Source organism: Macrosteles quadrilineatus, unplaced genomic scaffold, assembly GCF_028750875.1.
Source record: "Macrosteles quadrilineatus isolate MER2022 unplaced genomic scaffold, UCM_ALF_1.0 Scaffold_24__1_contigs__length_1734639, whole genome shotgun sequence".
Taxonomy (NCBI): Eukaryota; Metazoa; Arthropoda; class Insecta; order Hemiptera; family Cicadellidae; genus Macrosteles; species Macrosteles quadrilineatus.
The window spans coordinates 561,462-582,737 of record NW_026542617.1 but is presented as its reverse complement, the minus strand read 5'-3'; the positions used below and the strand labels follow the sequence as shown (position 1 = coordinate 582,737).

The 21,276-nt window shown below is 33.2% G+C and overlaps 1 protein-coding gene across 13 annotated transcripts in view; it reads left to right on the top strand.

Moving 5' to 3' along the window:
- LOC129005578 (muscle calcium channel subunit alpha-1-like) overlaps positions 1 to 21,276 on the top strand; it is a 304,273-nt gene that overhangs the window by 259,515 nt on the left and 23,482 nt on the right. For 12 of the 13 annotated variants that reach the window (XR_008491839.1, XM_054434499.1, XM_054434502.1 and 9 more), the window contains 6 exons: positions 1,625 to 1,829; positions 4,065 to 4,198; positions 9,015 to 9,116; positions 13,698 to 13,799; positions 14,746 to 14,784; positions 19,323 to 19,429. Coding sequence is in view for 12 of the 13 variants with exons in the window: in XM_054434499.1 (XP_054290474.1) it covers positions 1,625 to 1,829; positions 4,065 to 4,198; positions 9,015 to 9,116; positions 13,698 to 13,799; positions 14,746 to 14,784; positions 19,323 to 19,429 (689 nt within the window). In the remaining variant the exon portion in view is untranslated. The remainder of the gene's footprint in view (positions 1 to 1,624; positions 1,830 to 4,064; positions 4,199 to 9,014; positions 9,117 to 13,697; positions 13,800 to 14,745; positions 14,785 to 19,322; positions 19,430 to 21,276) is intronic. The other variant, XM_054434496.1, reaches the window with a different exon arrangement.

Genomic DNA, 21,276 nt, shown 5'->3' with positions numbered 1-21,276 from the left:
CTCTCCAAAGTTTTGTGTTAGTAGATAACTTACAATTCTCAAACAGATCTCTTTTCTTTTGACATAATAACTTTAAATCATCTGTTATCCAACCTTGATCATTATTGCTTTTATTTTCACACAATATCTTTTTTGTTACAACTGGAAATGCCTCCAAAAATGCCAGATAGAAATAATTAAAAAAACAATTAAAACTCTCATTTGCTGTGTTAAACGAGTAACAACTGTCCCAATTTGTTTGGTCAAGTGCTTTACAAAAGTTTTCAATGTTAATCTGACTAAAAACTCTTCTTCTAATTGTTGAGTTTGATTTTTTTGTTGTTGTAAAGAGAGTAGAAATGTATTGAGCTGTGTGATCTGAAAAACCTAAATTAATTACTTGTGAATGCAATTCAGATAAGTCAATGTTTGTAATAATGTTGTCAATACAGGTTGCACTACTATCAGTAATTCTCGTTGGAGAATCAATGCAAACAGATAAGCCATATGATTTGAGAATACCTAGGAAAACCTTCTTATTGTTACTCTCTTGACCTTCTTTAGCTAAAGTATTTATGTTGAAGTCACCAGAAATACAAACAATTTTTCTAGTCAATTCTTTAGAAATATGAAAGAGAAGTTTTTCAAGATTACTAAAAAAAGAGCTTAAATTACTACTTCTATAAATGTTGATAATAATGAGTTGTTTCTTTGTTTGAAAATATAAGCTTCTAGTTTCTATTGCAACACATTCAAAACTTTCCTCAATTGAAAATTTCTCAATATCTAAACGTACACTAAAATCTAAAGACTTATGAGCTAAAATACATGAACCACCTCTTATTTTATCTTTTCGATTGAAAACACTAGCTAATTTATAGTTATTGAGTGAATTAAGCAATCCACAGCTGCCATCTTTGAGCCAGTGCTCACAAATACAGATGAATTTTGGCTTTAAATTAAAAGTTTCAAACAAAAGTTCCATCTCTTTTATTTTTAGGCTGTCTATACAGCCCTGTATGTTCAAATGAAAAATAAGAGGTTCATTTACTTTGTTTATGCCTGGTCTAAAAAATCATTGTTAGAGTGTGGTTTTGATGCCTCTACAGCTGACAACTGTGGACTAGTCAATTCCCTCAACAATTCAGAACTATTTACAATTTCAGTCATATTTTCTATTTAAGATAGCTCAACCAAACATAACCACCACGCCCTGTGTGAATTCGCCCTGTATAAGTGGCTTCATTATAATACCAAAGTACCGATAGTATTTTTTCCCCATCAGAATTACAATGCTGTTTAAGGAGGGTTATTGGAAGTAATTTTTTTGATGTTAATTTGTTGTTAGTTGTCAGATTTTTATTCTCTTTATGTCAATTGTTTGGTCTCATCAAGACAATGTAAAATTATATGAAAGTCGACTATGCTTCGCATTTGAAAGTTTTGAGCTACATCTCACCCCTACTAAGGGTGAAATTTAAAAAATGAACCATCTTTATTGTAACCCTTCGTATTTAAGAAGGTTGCCGCAAACCGATTTAAATCATCCCAAATACAGGAACGGTAGTTAAATAGTTAAGGGGGTGAAAGTTACTTTTCAGCCACCCCGTTGTGGTTATCAAACCAATTTTGTTTTATGTTTTAGCGTCTTGTTTCAATGAACATGCCACTGAACAGTGATGGAACGGTTTTATTCAACGCAACTCTTTTTGCTGTTGTTCGAACCTCACTTCACATAAAGACAGAAGGAAATATAGATGATGCCAATTCTGAACTCAGAGCTGTTATCAAGAAAATTTGGAAAAGAACGAGTCCTAAACTTTTGGACCAAGTCGTTCCTCCCCCAGGAGGTTTGTATAGTGTTTTTGGTAGTGACCTTATTGTGTTTTTATGAATATCTTTTACAAAAAAAAATTAGGGCTGTCCAGAAAATAATACAATACAGGTTTTAAAATATGAACTAAGCAAAAACTACTTTAACATATTTGGAAGAGGAACCTCTAAGGCTATTTTTTCATGTAGTCGACATTTAAATCAGGCTCTTTATAATTCTAAAAGGCAAGCATTTTAATACCTTCTTCCAATATTTTGGTTCCTGAAGACAACTCTCAGTACTACCGACGGATTCTTTTCTTAGGAAAAGTATCGTTAAAAAGAACTGATGTAAAAACGTCAGTAACAACAGCACAGTTTGACGTTGGAGGCCGTGAGTTGAAAGTGTGGCAACCGTAAATCTGTCTCCAATTGGTCATTTACTCACTTTATTTTTTTTTATTCCTTTTTAACTACTAAGTACATCAATAAAATTGACAGGTGAATAGGCATGAAATATTTAAATCTAGTTGTCTTAAATTAAACAATAACAATACATTAACTAAATGAAAAATTATTTTAGATGAAAATAATGATACCAATAATTAAATTGTAATATTGATAATAATAAATAATTTCTTATGTGTTGTTAAATTTTGTTAAGTAAGTTAAATTTTTTTTTTAAACTAATAACACTAAAAACATATTATATTCACATTTATACTATTAACTCACAAAACGGGAAGTATATACAGGGTGTCCCAGACCACTTGGCCGGCTTCTATAACTCCAAAATAAAAGCAAATAGAAACCTAAATGCAACTGGAACCTCCTATTTTGACCCCAAGGAATTCAGCTAAATTATTTTTAAAACCCAAAAAACACCCCAAAGGGCAGATTTTGGGGGTGGGGGTGGTTTTTGGGAAATTTTCAAATGTAAAGGGGGGTTGTGTTATAACTCAGTTTAAAGGTCTTTGAGTCCTCATTACTTATTTAGTGGAAAAAGTTTTAAATTATTTTCATCCCTATTTACAGTGTTCATAAACGTACAACAAAATAGACCTTTGAACTACTTTTCACTGTAAAGAGGTGGAATTTCATAGCGGGTTCAAATTTTGATAACACTTTAATTGCTGAATGAGCTTTCAAAAAACTCTGGTTTCAACCTTTTTCCTAACTTTTTACTTATGTTACACATTTTAAAACTTTTTGATGTTTCAAAAGCTGTTATCTCAAAGATTTCAAATGGTAACATGGGTTGAATTACAAACCACATTATAGCCCTTAAAATAAGCTACAATTTTTGTATTTAATGTTTTTTGGTATCTTTATTGGTTAAAGAGCTGTAGCGATATTAGTGTATTTTAATGTTTTATTAAATTAATGGTTTTTAAAGTGTTTGCTGTTGGAAATGTACACGCCTAGGTCCCGATTAAAACTAATTATGTCTAAAAAATCAAATAGTACCCAGACAGTGTTTTACTGTAAATTTAAAATATCCTATACAGCTTTTTGAGGGTTCAAACACACAGAAGGCGTGGCGGAGTTTAGCATGGTGTGGCATTTAAGAGCGTGGCGTGGTGGGGCGTTGTCAAAGCATTCATGGTGCACACAAGCGATGGAGCGTCAAGTGTCAAGGGGCTTCAAAATGGTGTCGTCAAAGTTTCCACGGTCATTGCTCTGTGAAAATATGTATCTAAAGTGTTGGTCATTACTTGGACCTGGTAGATCAGAGTGGGTTAATGAGATAAACGGACACCAACGATTTGGTGAATATAACCATTTGTTTAAAGTTTTAAGAAGGCATGAATCCCAATTTTTTTGATTACATGCGATTGTCAACTTCCAGCTTTGATTATATTTTATCATGAGTGAAGCCTGATTTGGAAAAACGGTGGTGGTGCAGCTTGTGACGGTACTGCCATATGGGTGTACGTTCATAAACCTCTGCTATTAAGCCGGATTGCAACAGTTCAACACTGGACGGTGACTGGCACTCGACTGTGACGCTACACTACTAGACGCTCTGAAAAACAACCAGTTTGTTTCAAGGTGGAACTCCACGCCCTGCTCCCCCACGCTAGACAAGTAGATGCTTTCAGTGTGTCACGTTTACTTGACATGAGATTGTTCACCACACTCCGCCATGCCACGCCTTCTGTGTGTTTGTGTTTGTACCCCAAGAGATTTTTTGATTTCATATTACCAATAAGTACAAAGTAAATTAGTTGTGATACACCTCCAGAAAATTTAAACTTTTCATATTTGTTCAGTGGATGACGAGGTCACTGTGGGAAAGTTTTATGCCACATTCCTTATTCAAGATTACTTCAGAAGGTTTAAGAAAAGAAAAGAACAAGAGCTCAAAGATGGAGACAAGGAGTCACACAATACTGTTACTCTTCAGGTTTGTCTCAACTTCAGTTATTTATGTTATTGTATGGTATGATCTGTTATTAATTTTGTTTTGGAAGTTAATTTTTGGTAGAGTTATGCTGGTCCCCGATAATTTCAGGTGGGTCAACCAACTGTTGGCCCGAGAGGTTTGTTTGGGACAGAAATAGATTTTGTGCCAAAGTTAGGTGAGGTCTAGCTGAGCCAAGCATTAAATTTTTCGATCGCAGAAAGCGTCTGCCAAATTTTACGATTTTCATGCGATTGAGGGTGATGATCACATCTTTTCTTATCTAACAGGGGCTGTCCGAGACCATAAAGCACTTCATCCAAAAAGTTGAATTATTGCACACCCCCGACAGTTATTTTATTGGTAGACCCTACAAATTAGGGCATCCGATGAAAGCCTGTAGTCTGTCTTCTCCTGACCTACCGCAGTGCCTACAGATCGGTTTATCATCAAACAAGTTCATCCCTTGTAAATGGCCCATGACACAATAGAGGTGCATGCTCTTTTTCATGATATACCACAGAAGGGTTGTGAATCAATCATTGTTGCCGCTGAGGCAGCATTTGCCAATCTGTCCGCGGCTTCATTTTCTTCAATGCCTGAGTATCCCCCAGCAAAGCGTAAGATCATTCCTCTTATGCAATTACAGTTCAGACACAGTAGCAAGACAATCCCACACGAGCCTTGAGTTGAATTCGTAAGAGTTTAGTGCACATCAAATTAAAGAACTTTGTTAGTAAAATACAATGCCGCAAACCCAAACTCAAACTGACAACTGAGTCCAAAATGTCAGCTGTTCAAAGATGTATTGAATTTGCATTTACTGCATTATACAACCTCCTCAGGCGGCCCTCTAGAAGTTGGAATAAAATCATAAACGTATGCAAAGGCCGAAATGGACATCAAATTAAAAGGCTTTATTAGTAGAATACAATGCTGCAAATTTGAGCATCATAAGAACATTTGAGTATAAAATGGTAGCCATTCAAAAATTGAAAATGGCAGATTTAAGAAATCTTTGAACAGCTTCTATTTCTGACTTGGCTGTTTGTTTAGGTTCAATTTTGTAGCATTGGCCTTTAATTTGATGTGCATATTAACCTATGTTTACAGTTAATATTTTCTTCTGACTCCTAGCAGGCTGTACCCCTGAGGCATAAGTATATTTTTATATAGTGTATCACTGAATAATGTGTTAAAATTATTTTAATGCCCTAGTTTGTGTTTTGTCTACCAAGTTTTGAAGCCCTATCTTTATTCCTTTTTGAAATATTTAACTGCCCCGGGAAATTTCTTCCATCCTGTATACGTAATACAATATGGGTTTTCCCTATAACATCCCTTTTCCAGTCGTCCTAGTTAACCAATTTTTATGATTTAGATGTCATTTGAAACCTTATGACCCAGTGGTGTGGTGAACAGTAACAAAAAAGGTGATATCCTTGAGGGTTTTGCCCCCTTGCGTTTAATTTATTTCTAGAGTTCATTTCCAGAGTTCATTTTTTAACCGACTTCCCCACTACCAACAAAAGGAGGAGGTTCTCAATTTGTTTGTGGCGATGTTTTTTTTTTCTATGTATGTTCACCAATTTCTCTGTGATTCTTTTACCGATCAGTGTGGTTCCACCACCAAAATAACCAGGAGAGTTTCTATTTGGTACCTTATATATTATGTTTAAGTATAATATTTGTTTCGGTGAAAAATTCTGAAAACTTTAAATATTCAACATTTATTTTGTTTACATTTTTGCAGATTGTTTACATTTGTGCAGAGAAGGCAATAAATAATAATAACATTCCTACAGCTGTTAGTTGAAACAATTTAAATGAAGCTACAGACAATTCCTCATGAAACAGTTGCTTCATATTGATCAATAAACTATTTCTTGCCATGGAGCCTAAATGAATTACATTGAGAAAAAATGCATTTTGTTTTGGTTACTATAAAAGATGTATTTTAACGTTTGACCTGATTTGTGTATACAGTAGGCCTAATTCTGTTTTTAGTATTGAATATTCTGACTTACAAAAACATATATGTTTCAGTGAATAGCTGTATGATATTGACAAATAAAGGTGTATTGTGAAAACCAAAGCATTCGTAAAACAGGTCTAAATATAAATCAAATGCAATTATTCCTTACACGACCTAAGAAGTGTGACAGTGCATAATCGTCAATTGTCTTAAAAGTGTTAAATATTTTAATTACTAAACATGTATTTGTAGATGTGGAATGTTTATTGATATTCTCTACCCAGTTACTATATCATAGAAATACTATTATGCCTGCTTCGGAAAGTCCTAGAGGAAGATGATTTGCAATTTCGACTAGGCTATATCTTGAGCAAACAAAACCCCCTACATGACTTTTAACCACTTTTAGCTGAACCAATCTTTCATATAATATTTTCCAAAGGTACTATACGAAAGGTACTATGGTGTTAACGACCAATTTTTCACTTTTGAGAGATTTTTTAGTGATGGTAGCTGAAGAATAACTTTCATATTGTTCCAAAAGGCTTGAGACGTTACTGTATTTCTTTTTATAATGTAGAAGTACACTGATTGCAGGAAACGATGATGTCTGACATTTCAATGTATCTAGAAAAGTCAATTAGTTTTTCATTAGGCCTAATGTAATGGACAACTCTTTCTTTCTTAAGGAATATCTAAAGATGTTTATTTTCATATCCATTGATTATGTAACCTGAACAGGTGACTCAAGCAGTTTTAAAATAATGATTGTTCTGTGGAACTTTTGATTGTTTCAAACAGTTTTGCTTATCAAAAATCCTCAAGTAATTAATAGCCTATATAAAAAATTATACAGTCACTAAAAATCATTAAATAATTTATTTTTGTAAAAAAAAATACAACCGACTTCAAACGCTCTAAAAAGAATGAAATAATTTCAATAAAGTAAACTAAATAAAGTAATAAAGTAAAGGGTAAAAAAGTCCCTGGACAGTTCAATATTTTAAAAAATAATGTAGATAGAGCTACAATACTTAGTACAAAGTTACAGAGCATAAAACTCTATTTTAACACATATTCAGTGATCCAATAACTCTTCAGGGGGACGGCCCTCAAGGAGTCGGAAGAAAATCTTAAATAGAAGCATAGGTCAATATGCACATCAAATTAAAGGTCTTTTTTAGTAGAATACAATGCCGCAAACCGCACTTCAAAAGGTCGATCCTGCGCAAAATGGCAGATGTTCAAAGATTTCTTGAATCCGCCATTTTGAATCTTTGAACGACTGCCATTTTTTACTCAGGCATTCTTTTGAGCTTGAATTTACGGCATCGTAATCTACAAGTGAAGACCTTTAATTTGATGTGCATATCGACCTATTCTTACGTTAACAATTTTCTTCCGATTCCTAGGGCTGTGCCCCCTGAGGAGAAAGCGTATAATAGCAATGTTAATTAAATGAATCTTTGAACAACTGTCATTTTGCGCAGGATCAACCTTATGAAGTGCGGTTTGCGGCATTGTATTCTACTAAAAAAGACCTTTAATTTGATGTGCATATTGACCTATGCTTCTATTTAAGATTTTCTTCCGACTCCTTGAGGGCCGTCCCCCTGAAGAGTTATTGGATCACTGAATATGTGTTAAAATAGAGTTTTATGCCCTGTAACTTTGTACTAAGTATTGTAGCTCTATCTACATTATTTTTTAAAATATTGAACTGTCCAGGGACTTTTTTACCACCCTGTATAACCGATTACAAGTAAATTGTAATTTAACAGCTGTTCAGTTTTACGTTTAACCATGGTCAGATTGTAAACAAGAGACAAAACAGTTTATAAAAATGTATTTAAAATAGTCTACTTCTCAGTCTTATCTCACAACAGTGACGGGAATAATTAAATTAATTCAAGGGAATACTTCTATGAAATGTCTAAGCCGTTTACCTTTGGTGGGTTGTGTGAGCTGGTTGACAACTATTCACATTTGTTTTCGAGGTTTATCGAAATGGTGAATTATATGTCAAGTTTGGTGATGAACGTAATCCCTTGAAAAGACTCAGATTTACACAAACCCTTTCTAGCGGGCACAAAAATGTAATTGAGGCCATAGTGATCACCGGATGTACCCGAGGGGAATAAGTTTTCATACCACGACTCTCCCCGGTTCCTACGGACTACCCGTTTAAAGGTTGCAATTCCCTTTGAAAGTGTGATTCACCCTCACCATCAACAAAGCGCAGGGACGGTCACTTTAGATCACAGGCCTAGACTTGAGAGAGGATTGTTTTCTCATGGACGATTTTATGTTGCATATTCAAGCAAGTTTAGCTCAGCCACGAGTGTGGTGATGCTAGCACCTTCTGAGAAAACAAAAAATGTTGTATACAAAGAAATTCTGTAAATAATAAAAAAAATAGTACAAATAACGAACCAATAATAATAATAATAATAATAATAATAGTAAGAATAATGAACTGGAAAACTGCAGATTCAATCATTATCGTAAAATGATATATAAAAATACACTAATTTATTAGAAATGTCAACCAAATTGAAAGTTTCCGTTTTGGATCAACCGATCTGCAATATGAACGTTGGATCAAACGATCCGCTATTTTTAACTGTTGGATCAAACGATTTTGAATCTTATGAAATACTCCCATTTGCTTGCAATTTGTGTATAGGTAAAATTTTTTTCCAACTTAACTGTTTTACATATTTTTTACATTTTTAAATTCTTAACGTATAACAAATATTTTAACCAATAAAAAAAGTAAAACTTTTGTATAGATTGAAGTTTATTTATGTTGGTGGTTTTTCATGTTTGTTTTCATATTTCTAGGCTGGTTTGCGCACGCTACATGATGCAGGTCCAGAACTGAAAAGAGCAATATCAGGCAATCTAGAGGAACTTATTGATGACAATCCAGAACCAATGCATAGGGTGATTTTCTTTATGTATTCATAGTTTATTCTTTAAATAATATTAATAAGGGGTGAAAGTTTGTGTATTTGACCCCCAAACCATAAAGGTTTGCAATTTATTTCCAACTTGTAGAACTTAAGAAAACAACTAATTTAGTATATTGATGTGTTGATGTACATTTAATCATTATGGCAAGAATACAAAATAAAAATTTAGCTAATTAAAAACGTTTTGTGATATTTTATGGGAAATAATTAAATGATTGTAGTTTGCTCGTTTATAGAAATATTCAAATTTGTATAAAACTTGGCAAATTTATTTATTTTATTTATACTAAGCCATTAACATTTCATTCATTAACATTTTAAAAACACATTTTTTTGTTACCAAACACATCATTAGCAGCAAACCTAAGTACTTATTAAAATTAATGTTATTTAAGTAGGGATAAATTTTAAATTGCCGCAGGTACCAATTACATAAATTTTAAAAACTTTTGCGTAATGTGTAATTCAAATCATGGTTCTTTTTTAAATAATAATAGCAGAAAACCCAAAAAGAAATCTTTTGTATGGCCTATCTGTGAGGAGGCTAGGTTAAGTAAAAAATATGCATGGTTAATGCACTTGAATATACAAGGATGAATTACAGATAAAAAAAATGAATTGGACCTACTTTTGCTTGAGTCTAATATATCTGTGCTTAGCTTAAATGAACATTGGCTTAAAAAAGATCAAATTAATATTTTAAACGGTATAGAAAATTACACAGTTGCTGCTCATTTTTGAAGAGAAAATACAGCTCATGGAGGCTCATGTTTATTAATAAAAAAATAATTTGAATTTCTTTGAAAGAAAGGATCTTTGTATATTCAGTGATGAGTTAGTTTTTGAAATGTGCTTTATTGAGATAGTTTGTTTCAATGCAATTATTATTTCCATTTATAGAATTCCATGTATTTCAAATTTTAGAATTTTTTTAAATAAATTAGAAAATGTGTTTATTTTACTGTAGAAAGAGCTAGGTTCTAAGGATGTTTATATTGTAGGTGACTTTAATGTTGACATTTTAGATACATGTACTTTTCCACAACAGAGATTGGATTTTTTGAATTTGTTAGATATTTTTGGTCTAGGTATAAATATAGAATCACCAACAAGAATTACGCCGAACAAAATTTCATGCATAGATAATATCATAACATTCAAAATTAAGCCAATTGATACAAAAATCTGTATGAATGTTGAAACTGGTCTTTCTGACCACAGGTCTCTTTTTATTTCTTTACAGGGAAATGATGAGAATAAACAAAAATTACACACTTCTTTTAAGCAAAGAATTTTTTCTGAAAGAAATATTAATAACTTTATAAACTCTATCAGCAAAATGAAGTGGAATACTACAAAAAATAACGATCTTTTTCTAAACAGTAATAATTTTTTTGGTTCTTTTCAAAGAATTTTTGAGGAATCTTTCCCTTTCAAACCTGTTAAAATTAAAAAGAAAATAGTAAATAAAAAATGGGTAACACACGCTATTCAAATTTCTAGTCAACAGAAAAGAATGTTAAGCAACTTAGCAAAGAGTTCTACTGATGTTAACTTTATTGGCTATGTAAAAATGTACAAAAAAGTTTTTAAATCTGTTTGTAACCTAGCAAAGAAAATGTATAATTGTAGTTATATAAATAAGGCTAGTAATAAGACTAAAGCAGCATGGGTTGTGGTTAAAGCCGAACTTGGTTACAAGCCAATCAATAATTCTTTTCCTGATTTAGTAATTGATAGCAAGTTAGTCTCAGATGGCACAGTTATTGCAAGTCACTTTAATTCTAAATTTATTGAGGTAGGGAAGGATTTAGGGGTAAATTTTTCCAAGAGTAAGGCAATGGAACTAGTAAAAAAATCAATCACACATAGGCCTGATATTCCAATTTTTAACTTTAGTTTAGTTACACCTCAGCAAGTTATCAAAATAGGCAAGTCACTAAGCGATAAAAAAACGGCTGGTTGGGATTTCAACTACTATGATAAAAAAAGTAATTAAGTTTGTTGCTGAGCCATTGTCCATAATCATCAATCAGACTTTCCAATAGCACTTTACCTAATCATTTGAAGTATGCAGAGGTGAAGCTGTTATTTAAAAAAGGTTCTAAGAGTAATTCAGATAACTACCGACCTGTTTCTGTCCTGCCTTCTTTTTCAAAGAGATTTGAAAAAATTGCATTCAATCAAATGTCCTATTTTCTGGAATCTAATAACTTATTAGCTGATGAACAGTTTGGTTTTAGGAAAAATCGAAGTACCACTTCCACTGTGGCTCATTTTGTAAATTCAATAACACAGAGCTTGGATGGGTCACAGAGCACTATTGGCGTGTTCTATGATCTATCCAAAACCTTTGATAGTGTACACCATCAAATTCTTCTTGATAAACTATCCTCCTATAGATTCTCAGAATCAGTTATTTTGTGGTTGAAATCATATTTAAACGATCGCTTTCAAAGAACAGTTATTATTAAAGAAAACATTAAGTATGCTTCTGAATGGGAAAAGATTGTTATGGGGTGCCTCAGGGCTCTATATTAGGACCGTTATTGTTTTTGATGTACACAAATGATCTACCTAAGAATGTTAAACCTAGTTTGTTGTTATATGCTGACGATACGACGGCCATCATTAAATCAAAAGACAGTCATGAACTAAGTTTAGCTTTGAATCAAGCTCTTCAAGATCTGTCAAAATGGTTTAAAGTAAACGGTTTAAAAATGAACCACATTAAAACACAAATAGTAAAATTTCAAACTGCACAGTGTAGGGGCGATCTTGAAGGCTTTGTTTATTTTGATAATGATTTTGTTAATTTTTAAATTTAGCAACACAGCTAAATTTTTTGGAATTGGCACATTCATAACACCTCTAAAAAGTTAAATTCAGTATGTTTTCAAATGTTGGTCTTAAGAAATGTTGTTGATTTAAACACTAGACTAATGATTTATCACGCTTTATTTTCGTCAATTTTACAGTATGGAATAGAGCTTTGGGGCGTCACATCTGATTCGTATCAACTTTTTAAACTTCAAAAAAGAATACTTAGAATTATGACTTTTAAACCAGTAAAACATTAAGTGAATGAATGGTTTAATTACCTTTACTGTCAAAGCGACCTTGTAGTCTTAGTAGGCTACTGCAGTTTCGATAACCTTTTCATGGTATCTTCTTCAGGCTAGGGACATCATCTTCGTTCGTTTTCACGAACACGTAATTTTGAATAAAAACCATTGAACACACGGACACGAACACAAAACATTTAAACGACACATTAAACATAAACTGTACAAATACTGGGACGGCAAGAGTGTGTGGTGGCGCATGCGGACGGCTGGTCTACATCATTTACGAAACGGCAATCAGAATAGGTGATATGAATTCAAAGAAAAAGGATCGCATCTGACGAAGGGGAGGGGAGAGGGAAGAATGTGCGTGGACTGATAACAACCGGTAGTCTAGACCAGCCGTCCGCATGCGCCACCACACACTCTTGCCGTCCCAGTATTTGTACAGTTTATGTTTAATGTGTCGTTTAAATGTTTCGTGTTCGTGTCCGTGTGTTCAATGGTTTTTATTCAAAATGACGTGTTCGTGAAAACGAACGAAGATGATGTCCCTAGCCTGAAGAAGATACCATGAAAAGGTTATCGAAACTGCAGTAGCCTACTAAGACTACAAGGATCGCTTTGACAGTAAAGGTATTTAAACCATTCATTCACTTATTGAAAAAGCGATTCAGAGGCTGTCAACATGAAGCGTAAAACATTCTTGCAAACAACTTTTTAAAGAACTAAAGATTCTAACCGTCCCTAATTTGTACATTCTTAAATGTTTATTGTATGTGAAATCAAATTTTGAAAAACTCCACAGTGAAAATAATCGGCACAATTATAACACTAGATTTCATACAGATTTTCAATATCCTATACACAGATTAAATCTTGTGGAAAGGACACCTTCTTATATGGGTAAAAGATTTTTTAACAATTTGCCTGGGTACTACAAATCTATAATAGGATTAGTATCTTTTAAAAAGAAAATTTTTGAATTTTTGTTGGAAAAGAATTATTATAGTATTGATCAGTTTCTCGAAGACAAATCAATGTGAATTGTTTGTTTTGTTACCTACTATGTATTTATTTTTACCAATATAAGCTAGTTTATTTTAGTATAGTTTGACAATGTCACCTGTTTTGTCTGGCTGTGCCAGAGCATTTAAAAAAAACGTTTTGTGACAATAAAGATGACTTTGACTTTGACTTTGATAGATTTGATTTGTTTAATGAAATATTTTATTAATAATCCAACCAGGTAAATGAAAGTTCGCTTAGTCTGCAGGTTTGCTGCTGCTGCGGTATTTTTTGTTCTATTGATCTGCTTTTTATGGTTACTTATATGTCAATGAAAACTTTTCCGTTCCAATAAAATGTCTTTAAAAGAACTAAATAAAATGTATTTCAATATACTTGTTTTAAATATCATAAAGAACTTTTAAGTGTAAATTTCTAATTGTAATGGTAAGTTTCTGTTTTCTGTTACGTGGGATCAGCGGAATCACTCACTGTTTGGGAGCGTGTGGTCTTCAGTGAGAAGGGGTAGAGGGAGTTTTCATCGTACAAAGTCTCTCAAGGTCAACGCAACCAACATTAAGGTGAGTGGAAATCACACACTTAATATCAGTCTTTTGATTTACAACTAGTTGATATGTTTACACATAGTATTCCAAAAGTCATTAGTACGTTGTATTCTATGGAAAATTGGAAAGTAATAGCAGGATAACTAATTATTTAAAATATACAAAAAAAATAATTATTTAGAAATGTAATATTGAAAGACACATAGAAGTTATAGAACAGTTTCAGCGATAAAGAAATGTTATTTCCTTTCAAACAACTTAAAATGTAATGAAATGTGTAGTCAAAGAAAGTTGGTCAATTGGCTTAACTGGTGTGTTTCATTTTTACCATAATACTCGTGCAAGTTAAATCTTAATTTAGATTATAATAGTTTTGCTTGAAAATGTATGTTGCTATAATCGAAATCCTAAATTTTTCTTAGTTTAATTTTAAAGATAGATTTTATATTATATAACCAAACATGAATAAACGTTTGATTTGTAATTGCAATTTTCTTGTCCTAGTAAATTTAACAAAAACATCTCTCTTTTTTTATATACATGATTCAAAACAAGTTTTATCATAGTTTAGTTTTTTTCAAGCAATATATTAATAAAGTTGGTGTTATCATAATTAATTCTATACTAGTATTGAATATCAAGTGCTACATATATTTCGTCATAGATCTTACTCTATTTTTATCTCAATTCTTAGTTTCTATTAATAAGCTTGATGCTGGTTGTTGAAAAATGTGGTTGACAACAAATTTATGACATTTATTATTGCATTTTATTTAATATAAAATATGTTTAAAATATACTTTCCGGCATAACTCACATAACTTTTGAACACAAATAATTGGGCCTGATTTTAACTGAGTTCATGCTCAATAACCAGTAAACTCCCAATCTTCGTCACAATGTCTACAATAGTATTAAAATGGTAAGTAAACTATATTTCACACAATTTGTTTTCTGACAGATGAATCATCTGGATGTGCCTGGAAGAAACCTTAGAAAGGTAGCTAGCCAAGCAATGTATTATTTCATATTGCTTTCTTATGTGTTGCTTCGTGGAGGCAGTTGCTTCGCTTTCTTTTATTTGCAGACATAATCTCATAGACATTTTATTCTTCATTGTATTGATATGCCTGAACCTGTGTATTCACTAAGACGTGGTATGTCTAGGAATTTTGTTACATTTATAAATAACTAGTCAAACCTAAATCCTGAAAAGTATAAGAGTTATGTTTAAATCAATTTAAAAAATAATTGAAACTTAGCATAAAAGTAGTTTTAATTGCAGATAATTATTTAAGATCTTAAATGTTTGCTTAAGCTCATTAGTTAGCCTAGGCAGAGCATCAATGTTTGTTCAGCAAAGAATTTCAATTTAATTTACTTTTTTTAGAGTTACCTATTTCCTTTTATATTTTCAGTTATTTACCACACAAATGTTTTTTTTTTTCTTTTTTTTGGGGGGGTGTTCATCAACCCCTAGCTACTTCGGCCTATTGTCATATTGTAGCACCCCTCAAATCAGTCAGAGATGTCAAACTTTTATGGGCCAATGCCAGACAATCCATACATAAGTGTTCAGAGGTTTCCACCTCGTTTTTGCAGAACCTGCATTGGTCTGTCTGTGACCTCTTTATGGTTCTAAGGTGTTTCCTAATAGGTCCGTGCCTAGTTAGCATTCCTACTAGTAATCTGATGCCCCCCTTTTTGAGGCTCAATACACCTTTCCAGTCTTTCATTGAGGGGTCTATTAGTGTTTTTAAAGTCCTTAGTCCTGGGTTGGTCCTCCAAGCCTCCGCCTTCTGGACCTTAACCCAGTCTCTGACTTTGGCTACTCCTGAGCTAATTGGCGTACCGCTGTAGGGTTCTGGTCCTGTCAGATGTTCTTCTGCTCTCCTCCTGGCCAAAGCATCGGCTTTCTCATTCCCCTCAAGCCCCGAGTGTCCTGGGACCCAACCTATTTTGACTTTATTCCGCATTTTGAGAGTGTTTTAACACCCCTTTACTGTTTGTGACTCTGTCACACAAGACACCATCGCTTTTATTACAGCTTGGCTGTCTGAGAGGATCAGTATTTTCCCCTTTCTCAGGTTCTAAATGTAATCTTAATACGAATTTAAATTAAGTATTTTTTCTTTGATTTTTTAGTTTAAGTATTTAGCTTTGTTAAGAAAAGGATTGTAAAACATCACAGAGAGCACCAGTACGTGGTATTAGTTGCTTTGCTTGTGGATGAAAAATGTATGCTTTGAAATTGAGATTATTATCAAGATTATTAGCACTATCAAATAGTAAATTGTATGGTATAAATTGTAAACTCAGTGGTCCATATTTCTTTACTAATTTTTCTGGGGAGAGTGGGTGTTTAGAAAAATAATAAATTATTGTAAAATTCAAATCTATGTATGTAAATCCAAAAAATTAAGGATGAATTATGGATATGAACAAACAAATATTTAATTAGGTAGTTCAAAGATAATAAACGCTAATGGCTTACCAACAATGACATGTAAATTCTAAGAAACATATGGACAAGGTGAAAGGAAAATTAACAGTTTTCTCTTTATACAGAGTTAATCTTTAGATCATAACACGAATCCTGAAAATCAATATAAGATAAAATGTCACACTTGACCAGGAATGGACCAAATTCTTTAGGCTTATTATGAGTTTGATTGATTTATTTATGTATTTCTGGAACTAAGCATATTCTACATTTAAATTCAATGCATATAGTCCAGGAGCTGAGGGGGTTTGAGCATGCATGAAAGTAGTACGCAATGTTATTGCTGATTATTGTAATATGGACTGTGGTGATCAAAATTACGTATGTCGCCTATTTCAAAAGTGGTCGATAAGGTGGGGGGGAGGGGGCAAACATGGCGGTTTGCACTATGCGTTAAAACGCTGATATTTCGAAAACGGTAAAAGATAGAACATCGGTTAAAATGTCGTTGTAATTCTTAAAATGTGGACTACAATAATGGTTATTGAGTCCGAGGTCGTATCTCTATAAATAAACAAGTTATTGTATAAAATATGTAAAAATGGACTTTTCGTGTAGTTTTTTTTACCGAAAGTAGAATTAATTTGTGAGTGTCGCAAAGAAGTAATATCAAATATCTTTACTGATAGTTGTTATATGGACCGTGGTGATAAAAAATACGCATGTCACCTACTTTTCAGGTGGTCGAGAACTTGGAGGGAGGGGGGTAAAGATGGCGGAACGCGCTATGCATTGAAATGACTGTAGCTCTATAACGGTACGAGATGGGACATCGGTTAAAACGTAGTCTTAATCCAAAAAATATGGCCAATAGAAAAGGTTATTGGGTAAAAAGTTGTATCTTAACTAATAAAAAAGTTATAACAATAATAAGTTTAACAAAATCTACATTATACAGCTATTTTCTTCAAAAATCATATGGATTGTTGATAAATAATAGTGTAATTACTTAATTACCTGGCTAAATATTTACCAGATGCATTTTCTTATAAGAAAAAAATATATTATTACGAATGCATATGGTTTAAAATGTAAAACACGGCCTCCAAACGCCTTGGGGTTCGTCCGATAGGCTGCGTCATAATTGCTTCCCCCAAAGTTCATTGCCTTCCAACTCAGTGATATCGGGGTTGTAAAAGTATTTGTACATTTTAAGACTACTGACATTTATTGTATTTATAACATTCTTTTATAACTTTTAATAGTTATTTAAATATTTTAAATTTCAATAGGCTACATTTTATTTTAAGTTGCTTACGTTTTTTTTTTTTTAATTGTGTGTGGCTGGTTTTTATATACGTTTGTTCTTAGTGACTAGTGGATTAGGCAATTTTAAAGTAAAATTTCACCAACTTCCAAAAGTTAGGTACCTATTTTAATTCAACAAATAATATGAACAACCCGTATAATTGTTATGGATAGAATGAAGAGATGTACAGTATTTTTTATTATAAGGTATTTACTTTTGTCGTTATGTTTTTTATTTCATATAACTGTATTTAATAGAATCTGTTACATAATTATATTGTAATAACCTATAACATTATAATTAAAATTTAATTTGTAGTGGTTATCTGTATTATGCATTTGATTGCGGCGAAACCCCAAGTATTATATGTAGTTCGGAGGCCGTGTTTTACATTTTAAACCATATGCATTCGTAATAATATATTTTTTTCTTATAAGAAAATGCATCTGGTAAATATTTAGCCGAGTAATTAAGTAATTACACTATTATTTATCAACAATCCATATGATTTTTAAAGAAAATAGCTGTATAATGTAGATTTTGTTCAACTTATTATTGTTATAACTTTTTTATTAGTTAAGATACAACTTTTTACCCAATCACCTTTTCTATTGGCCATATATTTTGGATTAAAACTACGTTTTAACCGATGTTCCATCTCGTACTGTTGTCGAGCTACAGTCATTTCAATGCATAGCACGTTCCGCCATCTTTGCCCCCCCTCCCTCCAAGTTCTCGACCACCTGAAAAGTAGGCGGCATGCGTATTTTTTATCACCACAGTCCATGTTACAGCTATCAGCAAAGATATTTGATATTACTTCTTTGTGACACTCACAAATTGATTCTACTTTCGGTAAAAAAACTACACGAAATGCCCATTTTTACATATTTTATACAATAACTTGTTTGTTTATAGAGATACGACCTCGGACTCAATAACCATTATTGTAGTTTACATTTTTAGAATTACAACGACGTTTTAACCGATATTCTATCTTTTACCGTTCTCGAAATATCAGCGTTTTAACGCATAGCGCAAACCGCCATGTTTGCCCCCTCCCCCCCACCTTATCGACCACTTTTGAAATAGGCGACATACGTAATTTTGTTCACCACAGTCCATATTACAATAATCAGCAATAACATTGCGTACTACTTTCATGCATGCTCAAACCCCCTCAGCTCCTGGACTAATAGTTATTAATAGACTAATAGACTGCACCATCTAAAACTACCTTCTGGTAAATTTGCGTGCTTCAGAAAGTCTTAGGATGCATCATACTAATAAGTTTGTCAGTATATTGTGAGCCATCCTGAATGGAACTGTCTTTACCGAGCCCAGGTGGACCCCCCCCTCCCCTACTTTGAAATGTAACTAAGAAGAACCCATCCCCTACCAAACAGTGAGCAAGTCACTAGATATATTTATCTAGAGCGGGTCACAGTGAGATATTTTCACTGAATGTATTCAAGAAGAATAGTGATAATTGTTTTGGCTCGGCTATGGTCGTCTTCAACATGTTCTAATTATTCAACAAGTATCCAAAGAAATGTTAGCAAGATCATTTTAATATGACAATGTTTCTTTACAACTTAGGCCTACTATAGTTCTTTGTCACTTACTACCAACAAATTAATGTCTCATTCATGCAGGTTCACGTTTTGAAAATGGAAAACTTTTACTGTCACGAATATATACAAAAATATTTATTAAATTTGTAAACACTGTTTTTTTTTCAACTGTTCTTTTTTTACCTATTTATTTAATGAGTTGTTTTGAACAGGTTTCCCCTACAAACTCGATAGACTACCTGCCGTACAACTCCTTACAGAGGGTAGTGACCGATGGAATGAACCATCTCAACAACATGATGAAACCTCCACCCCCTGGGTAAGCTGAAACAACCCCTAACTTGTTACTAAAATATTTAAGTAAAAAGGTTAAATATACCTGTTGTACTGTCAAGTGATCCTGGTTTTTTTCATCAGGCAACCACTGTTTTGATACTAAAGGTTCATCATCAGACTGAATATCAAGTTAAGATCTTCACTGATTTTATGTAGAGTCTTTGTAAACAAACATACAAATACAACTACATGGACACAACACACACAACTACATAAACAATTTGACAAACATTTTACCAAATGGAAATAAAATTCTCAACATCTGCTACACCACGTGCCCATAGTTATTATTTTCATTCAGCCAAATCTTTGTTTAATGTACGTGTTTTTGTGTCTTACTACAGTAGACCCTCTCTAATCCGGCGTCTTTTGACGGGTAAGGTCTTCCACGATCGCAGCAAAATTCTTATTATCTTCCGCGGCCGTGTAGACATCATCATCCACTCCAGCGGTCACGGAAACTTCATCATCGTTTTTCGCGATAGCGGCAAAATCATGAGCATCTCCCACAGCCAGGTAGATATTATCGTTGTATTCCACGATCGCGGCAAAAATGTTATCATCTCCCGCGGCTATGTAAACAGCCTTACTCACTCCGCAGTCACGGAAACGTCATCGTCGTCTTGCGCGATTGCAGCAAAGTCATGAACATCTCCCGCGGTCACGGAAACGTCATCGTCGTCATGCGCGATCGCGGCAAAATCATGAACATTTCCCGCGGACGTTTAGACGTTATTAACAACTCCCACCATTACGGAAACATCATCGTCGTCATGCCCGATCACGGCAATAGCGGTTTCCGATCGCGTGATCTTTAGAGACGTGTTTTAAGTGCATTTTATTTTAAGTGTTTTTATTGATAACATTCCAGTAATCCGGCATTTTCACTAATCCGGCAGTATCACGAGTCTACTGTAGCTGGACTCTTTACAACATCACTGATAACTAAATGTTCTACTCGATAATGAACATTTAGGTTGGGTATCAGTGGACACCTTTAAAAAAACTGAAACACTGGACAACACACCAGGTAATTTTACCTACTTTTTTATTTGTATAAACGTAATCCATAAGCTAAAAATGTTTAAACTTTTAAATTTGTGGCTTTTTAAAAACATTTTCTCTGTGATACAGAGTTTATTTTTCTCATCCATTAATGTGAATATTTTTGCAAAAGGAAAAAAAGTTTGAACAAAACATTTAGTGTCACAAATGTATTCTGTAATTTTCAAAACTAGATGTTGTTTTTCTTGTTTTCTGTGTGTAATACAATAATGAACAATGTTCTCTATTGTGTTAGTATTGTCCTAGAGTATTACACTTAGTGTTGTCGAACGTATTAGAACTATCATCATATGTCACTTCATGCTTCATACTTATGAGCTTTAAAAATACAAACCATCACAAACTGTCTCTCACCAGCAAGGTGTTACTATGTGTGTTCTATGGTTCTTTAGTATATCTTGTACACCTAGATATATTAATGGTTTATCTGTTTGTAATAATTTGTTGTAGATGTTTCTAATTGTAACAAATCATTACATACAGGGTGAGTTTTAATTGTGCCCCCCACAATTGTTCCAGATTTTTTTCAAATACCAATCCCAGGCCACTTCCAAACATTGTTGTGTAGTGAGTACTTCATTTTGACAAAGCGGTCATTTCCAGCCGCCATCTTTGATTCGCCATATTGGATGCAAAATCTGTTTTTCAAATGTAAAGTTGGGGTTGTGACCCATTATTTCAAACTAGAATTTACCCTGATTTCAATGCCTCAACCCGTTAAAAAAATATTGATCCATTCCAAAGTTATGAGGGCTTTTTATAACT